The 16,972-nt window shown below is 37.3% G+C and overlaps 1 protein-coding gene across 1 annotated transcript in view; it reads left to right on the top strand.

Annotated features, from left to right (window-relative positions):
- LOC147076049 (mitochondrial coenzyme A transporter SLC25A42-like) overlaps positions 1 to 16,155 on the top strand; it is a 29,733-nt gene extending 13,578 nt beyond the window's left edge. The window contains 9 exon segments of the mRNA XM_085941540.1: positions 1,802 to 1,963; positions 3,593 to 3,725; positions 5,643 to 5,781; positions 5,783 to 5,832; positions 6,613 to 6,729; positions 8,486 to 8,631; positions 10,720 to 10,819; positions 11,957 to 12,040; positions 12,909 to 16,155. Of these exon segments, the coding sequence (XP_085797666.1) occupies positions 1,852 to 1,963; positions 3,593 to 3,725; positions 5,643 to 5,781; positions 5,783 to 5,832; positions 6,613 to 6,729; positions 8,486 to 8,631; positions 10,720 to 10,819; positions 11,957 to 12,040; positions 12,909 to 13,053 (1,026 nt within the window). The 5' untranslated portion in view covers positions 1,802 to 1,851 and the 3' untranslated portion in view covers positions 13,054 to 16,155.
- Positions 16,156 to 16,972: the final 817 nt, after the last annotated feature.

Genomic DNA, 16,972 nt, shown 5'->3' with positions numbered 1-16,972 from the left:
AGTAGATTATATTTCAAGAATTCTGTTGCCACGATTTGACTCTAAAAATGAAAAGGGATGGCTTTCTAAGGGCAGCACTTTGGTTGGGGACGTTACCGACATGCGCCGTCTATTTTTTGAATCACCGTCAGCCTGGATCGATCCACTGCCGGATGAAAGCATCCCCATAAGCCACACTTGATAATAGTTTAAAATGATACCAGTAAAACATGCATCATTTTAGATATTTTATAGATATAAGAATATTTTTTGTCAATTGCGGTTTGTTTTAGGCAGGGCTTAATGAACTTAAAAAAAATAACCAAGAATATGTGCACCTAATATGTATTCTTAATCCAACGAAAACAAATAAGTATGAATTAAGAGGTGTGCACAATTTTGTCGTATCGCCCTAAATATACCAACACTATTATGGTTTGGCTTAGGCAGGGTTTAATTGATTTAAAAAAACTAACCAACATCTGTAAATTGTAGTCTTAGTTCAATAAATGTGTGACTAACAAAGTTTAATGTGCACTAATTATGGCGGATCTTAACAGCCTCTCTCCAGCATACACAGTATAGTCGAAATGATAACACAATTTGGAGATTACAATGTCGCCTTCGTCTTGGGCCAGTTATGGACCCATCGAGGGATATGGGACACCGAAAATACGAGACTATTTCGAAAATGTGAACCTTGAATTTCGCAAAAAACTTATAAATATTATTAGGAAAAAATCCGTTCAAGTCTTGGCATGCGATCAACATATAAAACATAAAAAATGGGATTTGATTCCGAGGTGAAAAATGAAACAAACCCGAAATATCCACTCGTTTATTTATGTCGATCGATAAATTTTTCAATTTATGACGATGCCGGTATTTTTGTCTGCGAATTTAGCGGACGCTGTAAGATCGGATCCAGACGGAGCATATAGATCTGTTTATCTACACAGTGTTTCCCAAAGTGTGGTACGCGTACCCCCTGGGGTACGGGAAGAGTTTGGCGGGGGTACGCGCTGCACCGGGCGCCTGGTGCAACAAGCATTAAGACGACATCAATACAACATCCCCCCATAAGATTACCTTCATTAAGGGTCCATATTACCCAGAGGGGAAGGGTGGAGGTAGGCTGTTAAGATCCGACATAAATAGTACACATAAAACTTTGTCAATCAGTCGTATTTTGTTTTTATTGAACTAAGACTACAATTTATAGATGGTGTTGTTTTTTTTTTTTTTTGTGATTTTACCGAGGCTTTGACTGCGACTCGCTGTCATATCGCCTTTTCTCTCTAGAAGGGGATCCGTCGATCAGGTCCTCACTCCTATTATGTTAAATAACTTTACAATTTTGTCTAGCTCTTCCGTCTTACTCACCTCAGTGAAGTTCATTGTGCAAACTTATTCATTCATACTTTTTTGTTTTTGTTGGATTAAAAATAGATAGTACCTACACACACTGTTGGTTCATTTTTTTAAATTCATTAAGCCCTGCCTAAACCAAACTATAATCGATAAAAATATTATTCTATGTATAAAATATCCAAAGTTATGTATGATTTAATTGCATATTTTTTTATATTTTTTGACTATTATGTAGATACTATGGCTTGGATTAGGCAGGGTTTGATTGAATTTTAAAAACTAACAAACACTATCTAAACATTGTAGTCTTACTTCAATGAAAACAAATAAACGTGACTGAAAAATTTTGTGTGTACTATGTACTATTTGTGTCACTTATTAACAGCCTACCTCCATCCTTCGCCACTGATATTACCCTCTTAATCTAAGTTTTCTTTGTTTTTTTTTCCAGTTCCCCACTGGAAATAGCGTTCCGAAGTGTCGAGTGAGACAGCGTTGAAGATGGCGGCCAACGCGGAGGCCAGATTCCCCGCAGGTCTGGTCATGACCGCATCGGCGAGGCATAGAGAATCCGCAGACGTCACGGAAGCCATAGATAAAGCCGACAAGAAACGTGAGCCTGACATATTTAACAGCACTGGGGATTTGGCTTTATACTCCGTTTATACCTACGTGCATGGATTTACTGTCGGCAGTTAGAAAATGTATGGGTAAACATGTATTATCCTGCAGTTGGCAAGATTACATGCATGAATCAAGAAAATTTGGAAGCTTCTGAATTTTCATGTGACAGTAAGATCTTTTCGTACTGAGCCTGCAAAAAATTGAATTTTCAGGTTGACCTATTTTCACTAGCGTCAAATAGTACGAAATAGTACCATAAAATGACAACATCGCGTCTCGCTCACTCTTAAGGGGGTATATGCTCAGCGTAGGTCAAAATGCAGCTTTTGTTCTATTTTCAAAGCATGATCCTGGACATTCCTTAAACGTTGTAGATAATCTATTTATATAATTTTGAAGCCTTATTATCCTTTATATTTATTTTAAACATTTGATGACTGCATAAAGTATTTTTATTACATAAAATAGTATTCTTTTAAACCTCTCGCTCTAATGTTTTAGAATATAGTCATATTTCAGTACATAAATGTGCAGTGGTGTTAAGATTTTTTACATTTATTAATTTTTAAACGCATTTATAAAACCATCAGTATAATTTATGTCGACATTATTATAGTGAAATATTTACGATAAAAAATTATATTGATAATCTCTGTGATCCCAAATTTGACAAGAATTAGGCATTTTATTATTCAAAAAATGGGCAAGATTAACACATTTGAAGATAATTCTAAAGATACTAATTATAAGTTTTAGTAGTCGGTTAGGTACATGTTCAAACACGCACGTTAACATCATTTTACTCCCTGCTTCAATTATAGTTTGTCAATTTATGGCTACGGCCGTATGTTGTAGCTTAACTACTGGGGAATGCCAAAAGAAATGGTGTATTTCAAAAAAACACTTCCTTATTCTTAGGTCAATAATTATTATAAAGCAATCATTATTCGTAGGATGTTTAGCACACTTGAATGGTCAAAGATATAGCTTATAATTAGTATCTTTAGAATTATCTTCAAATGTGTTAATCTTGCCCATTTTTTGAATAATAAAATGCCTAATTCTTGTCAAATTTGGGATCACAGAGATTATCAATATAATTTTTTATCGTAAATATTTCACTATAATAATGTCGACATAAATTATACTGATGGTTTTATAATTGCGTTTAAAAATTAATAAATGTAAAAAATCTTAACACCACTGCACATTTATGTACTGAAATATGACTATATTCTAAAACATTAGAGCGAGAGGTTTAAAAGAATACTATTTTATGTAATAAAAATACTTTATGCAGTCATCAAATGTTTAAAATAAATATAAAGGATAATAAGGCTTCAAAATTATATAAATAGATTATCTACAACGTTTAAGGTCCAGGATCATGCTTTGAAAACAGAAAAAAAGCTCCATTTTGACCCACGCTGAGCACGTCCGCCCTTAAAGAATGAATTAGAGAGACAGTAAATAGACAGTTTACATGTAAACAGTTATTGTCATGATAGTTTAAAATAGGCACTATTGCCGCCAGTAAATCCACTATTAAACTTAAAATATGTGTGAAGTCATCAGGGTCATTAATTTGTGTTGAATTTTTTGTTTTGTCGATCGCCAGGAGTCGACGGAACCGAAAGTCTCAGTAAGACGCAGGTGGTGATGACCAGTCTGGCAGCGGGGGCCACGGCGGGAGCCATCGCGAAGACGACCATCGCGCCCCTCGACAGGACCAAGATCAATTTTCAGACCAGGTAACGCCGCGGACGTTGTTTTTATTTTCCAATATTTTTGGACTCGGTGTGAAGCATCAGCAGTAGTTTACGCCCGGCAATGTCTCTGACAGAGGCTGTCGCGCTCTCAAGTGAGCTTTAACAATGTGCCATGTGAGAGAAAGGCACGGACAGCCGGTTGGACCTGCAAGAGCATTTTTTCCCTCTCGGAGCACATTCCCAGAGAATGTGGCTTGCATTTTGTAATTCTCCGCCACATGGACATGTAGAGCTTGACCGCAAATCCACCATTTTCGTGGCAATTGAATTTAGATCGATCGATAACTATTAACTCAGTAAACCATGTCTTTTATTCAACGAATGGTTCTCAAGATTTCAGAATGTAACATTCCATATATTGAATATACATATGCACTAGACATGCGTCGTTCTCGAACGAACGAATCTTTTAAAACTAATCTTTAGCCAGCGAACAAATCGGTCCCGTGTCACCTGGCGCTTTTGTCGTTCGAGGCGAACGAGATTCGCGAGAGTGCGCGCGCAGTATAGGAAGAAACGTGGGTGCGAAGGATACACTGCCCGGCGAACGGAATATGTCGTTCGGGGCGAACGAGAATCGCGAGAGTGCGCGCGCAGTATAGGAAGAAACGTGGGTGCGAAGGATACGCTGCCCGGCGAACGGATTATGTCGTTCGGGAGCGAACGAGATTCGCGAGAGTGCGCGCGCAGTATAGGAAGAAACGTGGGTGCGAAGGATACGCTGCCCGGCGAACGGAATATGTCGTTCGGGGCGAACGAGATTCGCGAGAGTGCGCGCGCAGTATAAGAAGAAACGTGGGTGCGAAGGATACGCTGCCCGGCGAACGGATTATGTCGTTCGGGGCGAACGAGATTCGCGAGAGTGTGCGCGCAGTATAGGAAGAAACGTGGGTGCGAAGGATACGCTGCCCGGCGAACGGATTATGTCGTTCGGGTGCGAACGAGATTCGCGAGAGTGCGCGCGCAGTATAGGAAGAAACGTGGGTGCGAAGGATACGCTGCCCGGCGAACGGATTATGTCGTTCGGGTGCGAACGAGATTCGCGAGAGTGCGCGCGCAGTATAGGAAGAAACGTGGGTGCGAAGGACACGCTGCCAGGCGAACTGAATATTTCGTTCCGTTGAACTAGAGTGCGCGCGCAGTATTGGAAGAAACGTGTGGGGTGGCGACGAGATTCCGTAATTCGTACGCGCTAGTACTATACATTTTATTACAGCTACAAAAGACACAATTGACCGAATCTGTCCGAACAAATCACTATCCGTAATTAACCTATTCGGTCGGAGTCCTCATTAAGTGACGCATTTCCCATAGCTAATATGCACATTGGCGCGAATCCAGCGATTACAGATTCAAGTCCCGTCAGGCGTCGTATTTAAAAAAAAAAAAAAGATTTTTTCTAGTAGGTGTTTTCAGATTACGTATAGTCATTAACCCATGATGGCCGCGCGGCTTAAGCATCATGGGTCCCAGGTTCGGATCCTGGATCTGGCAAGTACTCATATTGTTTTTCAATTTGTGTTTGGAGTCAGAGTATGGACCTAATAGATTGAGCAAGTGGTTAACATCCATTTCTCGTAAACTCAAAGTCTGCTAATACAAACCCCACTCTGTGGAGGCCAATATTATGATCTTCTTGGGATCGTACATGGTCGAAAAAAAATAATATTCATTAAATTGGTCTTATTCCTGTTAATGAAGATGAAGAGGAAACCGTATTTGCGACTCTCCCCTTCTATTCTCTCTTGCCTTACACGTCAACCTGTCTCTAATTAGGTATTATCCAATCTACTTTACACCATCCCAGGCATCGGTTGGGTTTCGGAGCAAATTTGTCAAATATAACTCCATCTAGAGACAATTCTGCCAAATTAAATCCTTTATGAATTCTCATTCCAGCAAATCTCCATACTCCGCAAGGGCCGCGCTGAATTTCATAGTCGGCACGGTGAAGGCTGACGGAGTGGCAGCCCTGTGGCGAGGAAACTCGGCGACTATGGCCAGGATCGTGCCGTACGCGGCCATTCAGTTCACGGCGCTACGAGCAATGGAAACAGGTCTTCGGCGTCTGCGATGCCAGTACCAGTCGGTGCGTCATGTTTGTTTTACGATAATCAGTCGATGAAACTTTCAGATCGACGCAACCGATAGCAAAAAAGGCCAGTGGCATTCGGAATATCTTAACTTATCCGCACCTGTAGCCGTGCAAACTGTGCAACCCGCACGCCCTGCGTTGTCGTCCCTCTGCCTTCTTTTGGCTTTGCGGTATAAAGCAAATACGGCAGCTCCTCGGGTCTAATATTTCACTAATATTTAGTATTCAATACTGAACAGACAAGAAATAGAATTCCGATAGGCTATATTCAATACGCTATATTTTGATGCAGGGTTTTGAAGTGTCCTACGAAAATGAAATGCGCATTATGCACGTACAATAGTGTGTGTAATAAACCAATATAAAATGTGCGTCAATGCATAAACCAAGAGCAGTTGTCAGTATTCGAAGTATGACGTATTCTTGACACATGTTTATCCCGTATTCTTCCTTACTCGAGATCGGTTACCTGCTGCTCCTTACCCGTTAGGTATTTCAGTTCCCATTATTTCAGAATTCCCTGACTGAACACTTAATAGTATCGATTTGTTTTTATTCACAACTGAATACTATATCTTCGACATGAGTGGGATTCTACCATGTGTCTATCGCTTCACAGATGGGCTATTATGCTACTGACCCAAGGATTAACCTTTCAGATGCTACTTAGCCGAGAGCCAATGATGGCTACCACTGCCACAATACGTCACTCCGGCTACATCGACAAGTTCTTAGGCCATGTAGGTTCGTAACTATTTTTGTGTCTGTCTTCAGATCTCCAGGACTGCTCTTCCTGTCGGGCTCTCTCGCCGGCGTCACTTCTCAGTCGCTCACCTACCCTTTGGACCTCGCCAGGGCCAGGTTGGCCGTCACTTCGTCTCTGGAATACAAGTGAGTCATATGCAGTGCCTGTTTATACTAGAATAAGGGACGCATACTTAGTGTTATGTAGCTGATTATCGACCGCGAAACGAGTGATGCCCCGAACATAGTGGAGGGGAATTTAGAAACATTATTGCAGCTGCTAAAATAATTACAGTCGAACTTGGTTATTACGAGGAAGATGGGACCGACTGAATTTTCTCGTTATAAGCATTACTAGTTATATCGTCATATAACATTTTTTGCGCCGCATTCTTTTTAAGCATAGAACATAAAAAATCTGTAAACCATCGTAAAAATTCCCAAAACAAGCATGGCATTCATAAACTACAAAAGAAGTTGTTTATTGTAATGAAGTATTGAGCCGCTGGCGCTGGTAGATACCTACTGGCTTCAGAAGGCTTGGATTTTTGACATGCAGTTGCAACCGTATGCGTGGATACTTTTTTCAATGTTGTCTGCAAAAACACCAATTCGGTACTTAGACGTAAACTTAAACGTAATCCGATCCCGGCGGCATCGGTCTAGTTAACTGCCCGGTCCGATTTTGTTGCTTCGGGTCGAAAATGTTGTTTTTAAACGATCGACACATTAACAGTTTTGCTCGGTATACCCGAGAAGTAGCTCGTTGTAAAAGTGAAATGTCAATGAATGTTTCCTCATTACATCCGACATCTCACTATTTCCGTGATCGTAATAACCAAGTTCGACTGTACGTTTATTATGAAAAAATAGAGTAAATATAGTACTCGTTTCTGACAAAGCAAAATTGTATTGATTACCGATTATCTACACAAACACGAAAGACTAACAGGATAACAGATGTAGCTTATTACATTATACAAACTATTGAAATCAGTTTGAAATTTTTTTGTATACATATGACAGAAAAAAGCCAACATTGTATTGTGCAATAGTATCTGTCCCAATCCAGATTTTCCCCTGATTAACGGCAGGTAAGACATCGAGAGAGTGGACTGCTTTAAATACCTGACGGTGACCATTACGTGAGATGGCATTTCACAAAGAAAGCTTTCTATCGGAACGGGAGTGTTGGAGCAACATTCAACAGCAGAATGTCTTTAATTTACGGCTATACTCGGTTATCAACAAATGCTTGATGATATAATGCATGATGGTGGTGGTGTGCGGCAGTGGCAAGCTGTTAAGATTCGACTTAAGTAGTTCACAGTAATCTTTTCAGTCATACTTATTTGTTCCCAATGAAGCGAATACAATCTGCAGACGGTGCTGATTTGTTGTTAAAATTCAATTAAACCCTGCCTAAATCAAACCATAATAGTTTATGTATGCTATGGGCAATCCAACAAAAATATTACACACTCTTCAGTCATACTTATTTGTTTTCGTTGAATTAAGAATACATATTATTACAGACGGTGTTGGTTAGTTTTTTTAAAATTCAGTAAGCCCTGCCTAAACTAAACCATATCAGATAAAAAATATTTATTTACATATCGTAGTCTTAGTTCAATTAAAACAAATACGTTTGACTGACAAAGTTTAGTGTGCACTATTTATGTCAGATCTTAACAGCCTATCTCCATCCACTAAGCTGAAGATGCGACGCCGTTGGACATGTGCCACGGATGTCTCAAGAAAGTTGCAATGTTGTCTGCTTTTTCTACAAGCCAACCAGATTTCGGTGTCTATGTGAATACCATCAGGTCTACGGGATGTCAGCATGAGACAGGGTGAAAAAACAGAATGTACATGTTGCAATTATTATGTTCTATTTTTTCAGAGGCCTGTGGCAGGTGTTTACAAAGATCTGGTCATGCGAGGGTCCATCCGCCCTGTACAGGGGATACCTGCCGACGATCCTGGGCGTCATACCATATGCCGGAGTGTCATTCTTCACGTACGATTCGCTGAAACATGCCTACAGAGGTTAGCTCAATGACAAATTTTTAAATCATTTCATTGTCCACGCAAACAATATGAACATTTTAAAATTAGTAGGTATAAAAGGCATCTATTTCCGTTCTGTACAATGTGAATTACCGATTAACCTCCCTGTTTATTACTAATCATGCTGAAATATACTAACAACTATGCCTCCAAAGTTATCTCATATTCTGTTAATATTGGTGAACATCTTTCGTGATTCTGAACACGGTATCGGCGATACCTCAGGCTCTCGGGTGCCCATCGTATAGGAGGGATCGTAGGCACATGAGAGAGACATATGCGTAAAACGATAAAGATGTACAATATAGTTAAATTAAAAACATGGATGGATAAAATAAAAGTGACTGCATGGCCAACGTTTCATGAGATATTAATTACTTTTTCATCTCACAGCATCCTACGTAAAAAATGTGACTATACATGAGTATCAGAGTGGGACATGAGAGGTTATTCTTCATTTCAGATATACATGAAAAAAACATGAATAATGTTTAAAAAAGAATCACAATGATATGTCATAAAATAAGTTAAATCTCAGATATCAATTTTGTAAATAGGTTCAAAAATACTTATGTCCGCTTTTGATAAAAACTTTGGTGTTTGTCCGTTTGTGATACGGACAGGCCTGTAAAGTTGTGATCAAATTGAGGTGCATGTCGCAGCGACAAATTTAGTCTATGGTTTCTTCATTTTGAAGAATATTTTGAACGATCACCATCTCTGTAAATTTACTGAAGAATGACACTGATGAAGACTGCCAACTATAATGTATTAGTAATTTGAATTATTATTAATTATTCATGCTAATTTCAATTAATTTTAACAGTTTCTACGTGTGCGTAGGTACGTTAAAATACTTGCGGTATGACATCCATAGATAATATTTTTAACTGAACCCAACCTGCAGACCATAGATAATAGACATCGAAAATACATAGTGCCAACCGCTAAAAACAAAAAATTGTGATTTTGACATGACATTCGAAAAGTGCAGGCATGTGGAATATGATAAAAACGTTCAAAACGTCATGCAGGTGTCAATGCAGTGCAGTTAGCTGTCCTCATTGTTGTTTTAGTGATTTCGGTAGATTTTCCCAACTGAAAATGTTTGTTTAACCCATTCCAGATAGAATTAATTTTTCAGGATCACTTAAAAAGGCACACTGATTACTAAAATTGATATAACTCATGTATTATTCATTCAATTCATATAAATCTTTTAAATATTTATAGGTAACTATTAAGTGTTTACATTTTAAGTAAACTTTGTGTATAAGTGGAATGAAAAAAACATTCGTTTGAAACAAAAAACAGGGTTTTTTTAGCCTTTTTTTATACAAAATGACGGAGCTAAATATAATACTCTTCGAGATATTTAGAAGATGGATGGCCATTTTATGTTTTTTACTGTCTCAAACACCTTATACCTAGCGAACTGATCATTATTTTGACAAATTTAAATAAAAATAGATTTTATAAATCAAATATTTCTAAAAAAATATATTGGACTGTATATAACTAACATCATAAAATGATAGCTACATATATTATTAAGTAATTTCTACTTTTAAAAAAATCAAAATATGATTTTTGATTTTCATAATGTGGCGCGATGGGTTAAAGGTTCAAAATGTGCTACGGAATGGGAGCGTCAGTCTGATAACATTTTAAACACCTAGAAAAATGACATTACACAGTTTTGTCCCGTAGCGGCAGCTAACTTGACGTCACGTGATAGTTCGCGACATGCACCATAATATATTTCGCTCTTTAGTGTACACTTTTTCATTTTTATTTATTAAAATTTGAAGGTAGTTCAAAAATTCCTTTTATTAATAATGTTTATTGGGAGTTCTTTTCTTTGGCTCTTTTTAAAATCCATGTACCGGACGAAATGGACTACGAGGGCCGTCTCTTATTATTGAGCAAACATAATCATTGTCTGTAGACACTTGTCGCCCCACTCGTCGGATATCAGGTCAACCGAGCAGTTTATCATGTCATCATCGGTGTCTATCATATAGACTTCTCTCCTTATAAAAATTGTGATTTCAAAACACTTTTCAGATCACTACGGTGAAAAGCAGCCGGCCGTTGTGAACCTTCTGTTCGGAGGCATCGCCGGAATGCTCGGCCAATCGTCCAGTTACCCCCTTGACATTGTCAGGTCAGTGACGACACACTTTCATTGATTATCTATAATATACAGTGGCGAAGAGTGGAGATAGGCTTTTAAGATCTGACATAAATAGTGCACACTAAACTTTGTTAGTTATACGTATTTGTTTTCATTGAACCAAGACTATAATTTACAGATGGTATTGGCTAGTTTTTAAAAATCAATCAAACCCTGCCTAAACCAAATCATAATAGTTTTGGTACATTTTGGCGATCCCACAAAATTGTGCACACCTTTTTATCAATAAGTACTTATTTGTTTCCGTTGAATTAGAAATACATATTAATGTCCCACTGAGGCGGATGAAACCGGTCCTAATATATTAATTAAAGTGGAATAAGTACTAAAAAATTGCGTTTTATTAAATAAAAACAACAATACATATTAAACATGTTGTTGGTTATTTTTTTTAAATTCATTAAGCCCTGCATAAACCAAACTATAATACATAGATTAAAAATATAATTCTATCTATAAAATATCCAACATTATGTTATGATTTAATTGCATAATTTTAGATATTTTATAGATAGACGAATATTTTTTGACTATTATCTATTATGGTTTGGTTTAGGGTTTAATTGAATTTAAAAAACTAACCAACACCATCTGTAAATTGTAGTATTATTTAAATGAAAAGAAATACGTATGACTGACAAAGTTTAGTGTGCACTATTTATGGCAGATCTTAACAGCCTACCAGCCGATCTGACATAAATAGTGCACACTAAACTTTGTCAGATATACGTATTTGTTTTCATTGAACTAAGACTACAATTTACAGGTGGTGTGATTTATATTTTTAAATTCATTAAGCCCTGCCACAACCACAAGCGCAGTTTCAAAAGCATCACCGTTAATGATAAAGGTGTTATTATCATCTGTGGCGCGCTGGCATGTATTTTTTTAATGCGAAAAGATAGGGTACCGTAATGACACAGATATCTTTCAAGTTCAGATCCGTCGCACAACTCTTAATTACCGTCTCTGACATGGCTTTCCTACCCTTAAATCTTGCGCATTTAGTGTTGATTTAGAATATGGCCCTTAGAGCCTAACAGCAGCACGGTGATGTATGCACTGAACAATAATGTATGAATATATTTTTTGCATTTTCCGTTTCAGGAGACGCATGCAGACCGCAAGGAAAGACAAAGACGGGAGATATCCATATACAACTATTATAGGGACACTCAAAAAGATATATAGGTTTGTAACGATACATTCTTTTCCCTTTTGCAATGTTCTTTCAATACGCCCTGTAAATTGTATTTATGTAGGTATGTCATTATTGAAATGAATTCAAGCATTTTCTTTGAATCATTTTAATTGATCAGTTTCTGTAGGTTATTATATTTTAAAATGTTTTTCATCATACTTTTGGTGTTTTGGAATTCATACATTAACCGTGTCCATCTTCAAGTAGACCGTTTTCTACTCCCAATACTAAAAATGACTTGACACTGAGCCCAGTCTCATCTGTGACACCGTATTGAATCAAGTCCATGTTGTATCTCGCATCCTCTCACGTAGCGGCCTAGCGAGTGACGCACGAAAGTCGCGGAAATTTGTCACTAGCTGTTTTTTTTTAAACTAAAATGTCGCATTCCGGCAGCGTGCGGAGATGGAGGTCCATTAGGTTATGTGTCTTTTGTAAATACCGACAAAATCATATCGACATATTCGACGTGTCGTAGTCGAGACGAGTTTAGATATGCGATCTGGCTGTGTTCTTACAAGTTAAACGACAACAATAAAATGTGTTTCATCTTTCCAAAGAGAAACTCAATGTCCCATTTGTCCCATGAGTCTACTGCGTGACGGTAAAGAGAAACTACCCCAAACTACACGCAGGAATTTACATCTTTTGGTATCTAATAGGCTACCAGTTGTAATACATCACATTTTACTTCAAATTAATATTTATCATCATCAGACGATAGTTATAAAACATTGACATCTTGCCGTCGTCGAGTTTTGATATATTATAAGATGTACACTTTTTGTTAGATTTTGACCATACGTTACCATAAGTTTTGTGCTTAAAATAAATGGTCTGTTGTCTTTTTGTCCGCAGGGAAGAGGGAGTGAAAGGGGGCTTCTTCAAGGGGCTCAGTATGAACTGGGTGAAGGGGCCCGTGGCGGTCGGAATGAGTTTCGCATCGTACGACATCGTCCGCTCCAATCTGCGCGAACTGTGCTCCGTCTGCAACGCCAGATAGCGCCGTTTTCTTTATCACGAGTGCCGCATCTGAAATTTAACAAATATAGCCTAGTGCAGACCCACACACGTCTGCCCGCAAACAAATGAACAATGTAGAAAAACTGTGTCGTATAAAAAGTGACCATGATTTTTGTATTCTCCGCCGACCGAAAACATGTGCAAATGCACTGACTATTACTCTTCCACCAAAAGTAGCAACATTCGGTATTGTGGAGTGTAACTGTGTTCAAATTTTAACAATTTTATTTAAAATGCATGATTTTGAAAAACCTTAGAAAACAAATTTATCAGAAAAATTGAGTCTCATATCTTATTTATCTTTCACTGTCCCCGGGTGAGTGTTGTTATTCTATGAGCTATCGGTACACTCACGACTCGTGCAAATTAAATCTAATATTTGTGTCGTCGGAGGTGTTCCAAACATCGCATAGGTAGAATGTGATTATACAGAGATATTACTCAAAGAATTATAGATGCTTCGGAGATGTTTCTAAATTATTTTTGGAAATGTTATTTTATTGGTGTATTTTCTTTACCCAATTGTCACTTTATCTACCGCTCCCGCCGACGTGACGTCTTATATTAACTGACCATTACGAACCGCATACGCCACAGCGGCATCTTCAGACGCATGAGTTTGTTTTAAAGGTTTACGGTAGGGTCAAGTGATTTGTGAATAATTATAAAAATCTAATTTCTTGACTGAATGGGAATTCGTTTTGGACACGGAACAGATTAAGAAAATAGATATATAAAAGCCCAATGCCGTGGACTGAGGCTTTGAAGCCGGAGTGTCTTCAAATATTACCAATATTCAATGTGCATTTTGTTTACGTGACAAACTTCAATGCAGATGTAGCTATTGAAAATAACAAACTCTGCTTAAGTTTATCCCATAGAGAAATATGGGATAAACTGACGGGAACCGGCGGGTCAGATTGTACCGGTACGTATTATTGAATTTCAATCCTGGCGCTTGTCTCTGAATCATCATTTGTCTTGCGCTGCCAGACTTTATAATCTTGATTTTATACTTTTATATTTATAGGTTCACATAACGTCACATTCTTGCCAATCGTAAATCATATTATAATTATATCATTAAGATAGTTTTACCGCTTTGATGATGGGTTCGTAGCCCAAAATGGCTATCGACACCATTTAAAATCTTTTATGTACTCCGCCAATTCACAATAGTATGTAGCGATCAGATACCTGAATCAATTTTTTAGTACAACCGTACCCGCGGTGAATGGTGGAGGTAGGCTGTTAGGATCCGACAGAAGTAGTGCACACTAAACTTAGTCATTCAAACGTATTTGTTTTCATTAAAATAAGACTGCAATGTGTAGATAGTGTTTGATAGTTTTTAAAATTCAATTAAACCCTGCCTATCCAAGCCATAATAGATAATAGTTCAAAATATTCATCTATCATTCAAATTATGCCACGTATAATTATAGATAGAAGAATATCTTTTTATCGATTGCAGTTTGGTTAGTCAGGGCTTAATGAATTTAAAATTTTTACTAACCATTATCATTTATTGTGTAATATTATGTATTTTTAATTCAACGAAAATAAATAAGTATGACTGACAAAGATTAGTGTGCACTATTTATGCCGAATTTGAATAGCTTACCTCCACCCCTCGCCACTGCTATAACCGACGTTGATTCTATGTAAACTGTTTTATTGATATTTAACGCAGGTGTAATGTGAATACACATGCGTGTCTGTATATTAATGTATAGAGTTTTATTCACTGTTACGCACACAAAATGCAATTTTTTATGAATCAAATTTTTATAATGTTATATTATTACTTGTATAAACTGTTGAGTATTTATACAACTGTGTACTGTACGTTATTTGCCAAAACTTTTATAGATTTAAAATATATATTTTATTCCGAATTGGTAACACTGGAGTGTTAGTTTGTTATATTATCGTATTGAATGTTAGAATATCACAAGTTATGCGATGAATATCTGAGCTGTCGGAACGCGCAATTTTTTTAAAGGTGCTGTTCCGCTGAAAAGATCGAATGGGGTCCAATTCGGTTTCATCAAATCAAAAATCAGAACCCCAGCTGTAGGGCTCGATTTCTGGTTCTTTCAAAAAAATAATATGCCTACTGTGCGAAAACATCTTCTTGGCTACGCTTCTGGGCGCTGTTGTTTACCAAATGGGAGGAGCTTGTTAGTTCACAGTTTTCACGTAGCCAAGAAGATATTTTCGCACTATAGTTATAGGTATTATGAATATGTATTATGGACTTTTTTCAAGATATCTTTATCCTCGGTAATATATTATTAATTAATTCAGATCATTTTTTTTAAAACAATGGAACCTTCAAAAATGTCAGGGTTCCGGTTCGAGATTCTTGTTCGAGGGTTTCGCAGCGCTGAGTAATATATGAATTCGGCATAACGTAATATAATGAAATATTGGATTAATCATCGCGCTTGAAGCCTTGCTCCGGGGAAATATTGGATAATATCAGCGATATTATCTAGTACAGTCTTCTCTCAGTATTCCTCCACCCCAAAAACCAGACAAGTGTCCAATTAGTGAAAGCGGCGGATTATAGTGCATACATAAAATTAAAACAGGTATTTCATAAAAATAGTTGTTTTGAGAAATTTGTAAGTTACTACCAAATTAGTTTTATTTATAATCAAAATCAAGTATTTACTAAATTATACATATTTATTAACTAAATGTTAAACAGTAAATCACTTGACACAACCATTTGTTCAGTGAGGCAGATATTCTTGAATGGCTTAGGATTCCTGGCTTTCCCTATGACCAAAAGCTTCAGTTTGTGTGTCCCGGTTGCATTGGAGCATGGCATAATTATGATGCGGTCCATGGGCACTTTCCTCCCTGGTACATTACTTTCTTCACGATGAACGTATGTTTTACGAAGGAGAAGTTTCCAAAATAAACCCGTCTCATCTGCGTTGTACTACTGAATTTGATAATCGGATACCGGCGAATTATAGAGCTTGATTTTGTGCTTTCAACTAGTAAAAATAACGGCGGATTATATTAGTTGTCGGATAATCGAGCGGCGGATTACTGAGAGTGTACTGTATTGTTGAAAGAAAAACACTAAAAAACAAAATGAAAAGTATGAAAACTTATTCAGGCTTTTAAGATATAACCTACAATGGGAAATGGCTTGCGGCTGATCAATCGTCCATGTGCGAGGATTTATTGCTGATTTCATAACGATAAGAGCATTTTTTGCGCTCGCTACCGATTGACTGAAAAATAGTGAAACGTTTCGCTCTCACTCTGAGAACGTTGTCCGTGTTGTATTCTGTCCGGTAGCGGGGGCTGGATTTCGAGCGCGATCACATTTTGCACATTTATATCTTCCAACTTTTTCACGCATCATTGTATTCAAAAGAAGTAGATGAATAAACGGCAAGTCAATTTTTTATTTGGGTTATCGCATAATATCCAAAGTATTGAATTTTATAATTCTCATTTTTTTTTTAAATAATTTTAAGCTAATATATTGATTATGTAATGGAAATATGTATATTATGATGTAGGTATGTACCTCCTATATAGATAATTATGTTATACTTAGGTTTAAAGTAAATTAATAAAAAAACTATTGAAACTTACAATGTTGTTTTTATTATTTGAATTGACACTCTGAGGCTCGGAACAAACAACGGGAGATAATGTCGAAAACTTCAAAATGTCAGTACATAATTATGTAAATTCACAATGATTACTGATTTTCCAAATATGTAAATACGGGCAGTCGTCAACTTTGGTACATACAGTTGAACTTGGTTATTGCAAGGAAGATGGGACCGACTGAATTTGCTCCTTATATCAGAGAATAGGTATTTTTAAATGAGCGGTCACAACACAAAAAGTCACAATTCAAACAA

Source organism: Rhyacophila brunnea, unplaced genomic scaffold, assembly GCF_057557595.1.
Source record: "Rhyacophila brunnea isolate RB1 unplaced genomic scaffold, BYU_Rbru_1.0 scaffold_13, whole genome shotgun sequence".
NCBI classification, from domain to species: Eukaryota; Metazoa; Arthropoda; class Insecta; order Trichoptera; family Rhyacophilidae; genus Rhyacophila; species Rhyacophila brunnea.
The sequence above is the reverse complement of the archived record's forward strand: the minus strand, read 5'-3'. Positions and strand labels throughout refer to the sequence as shown.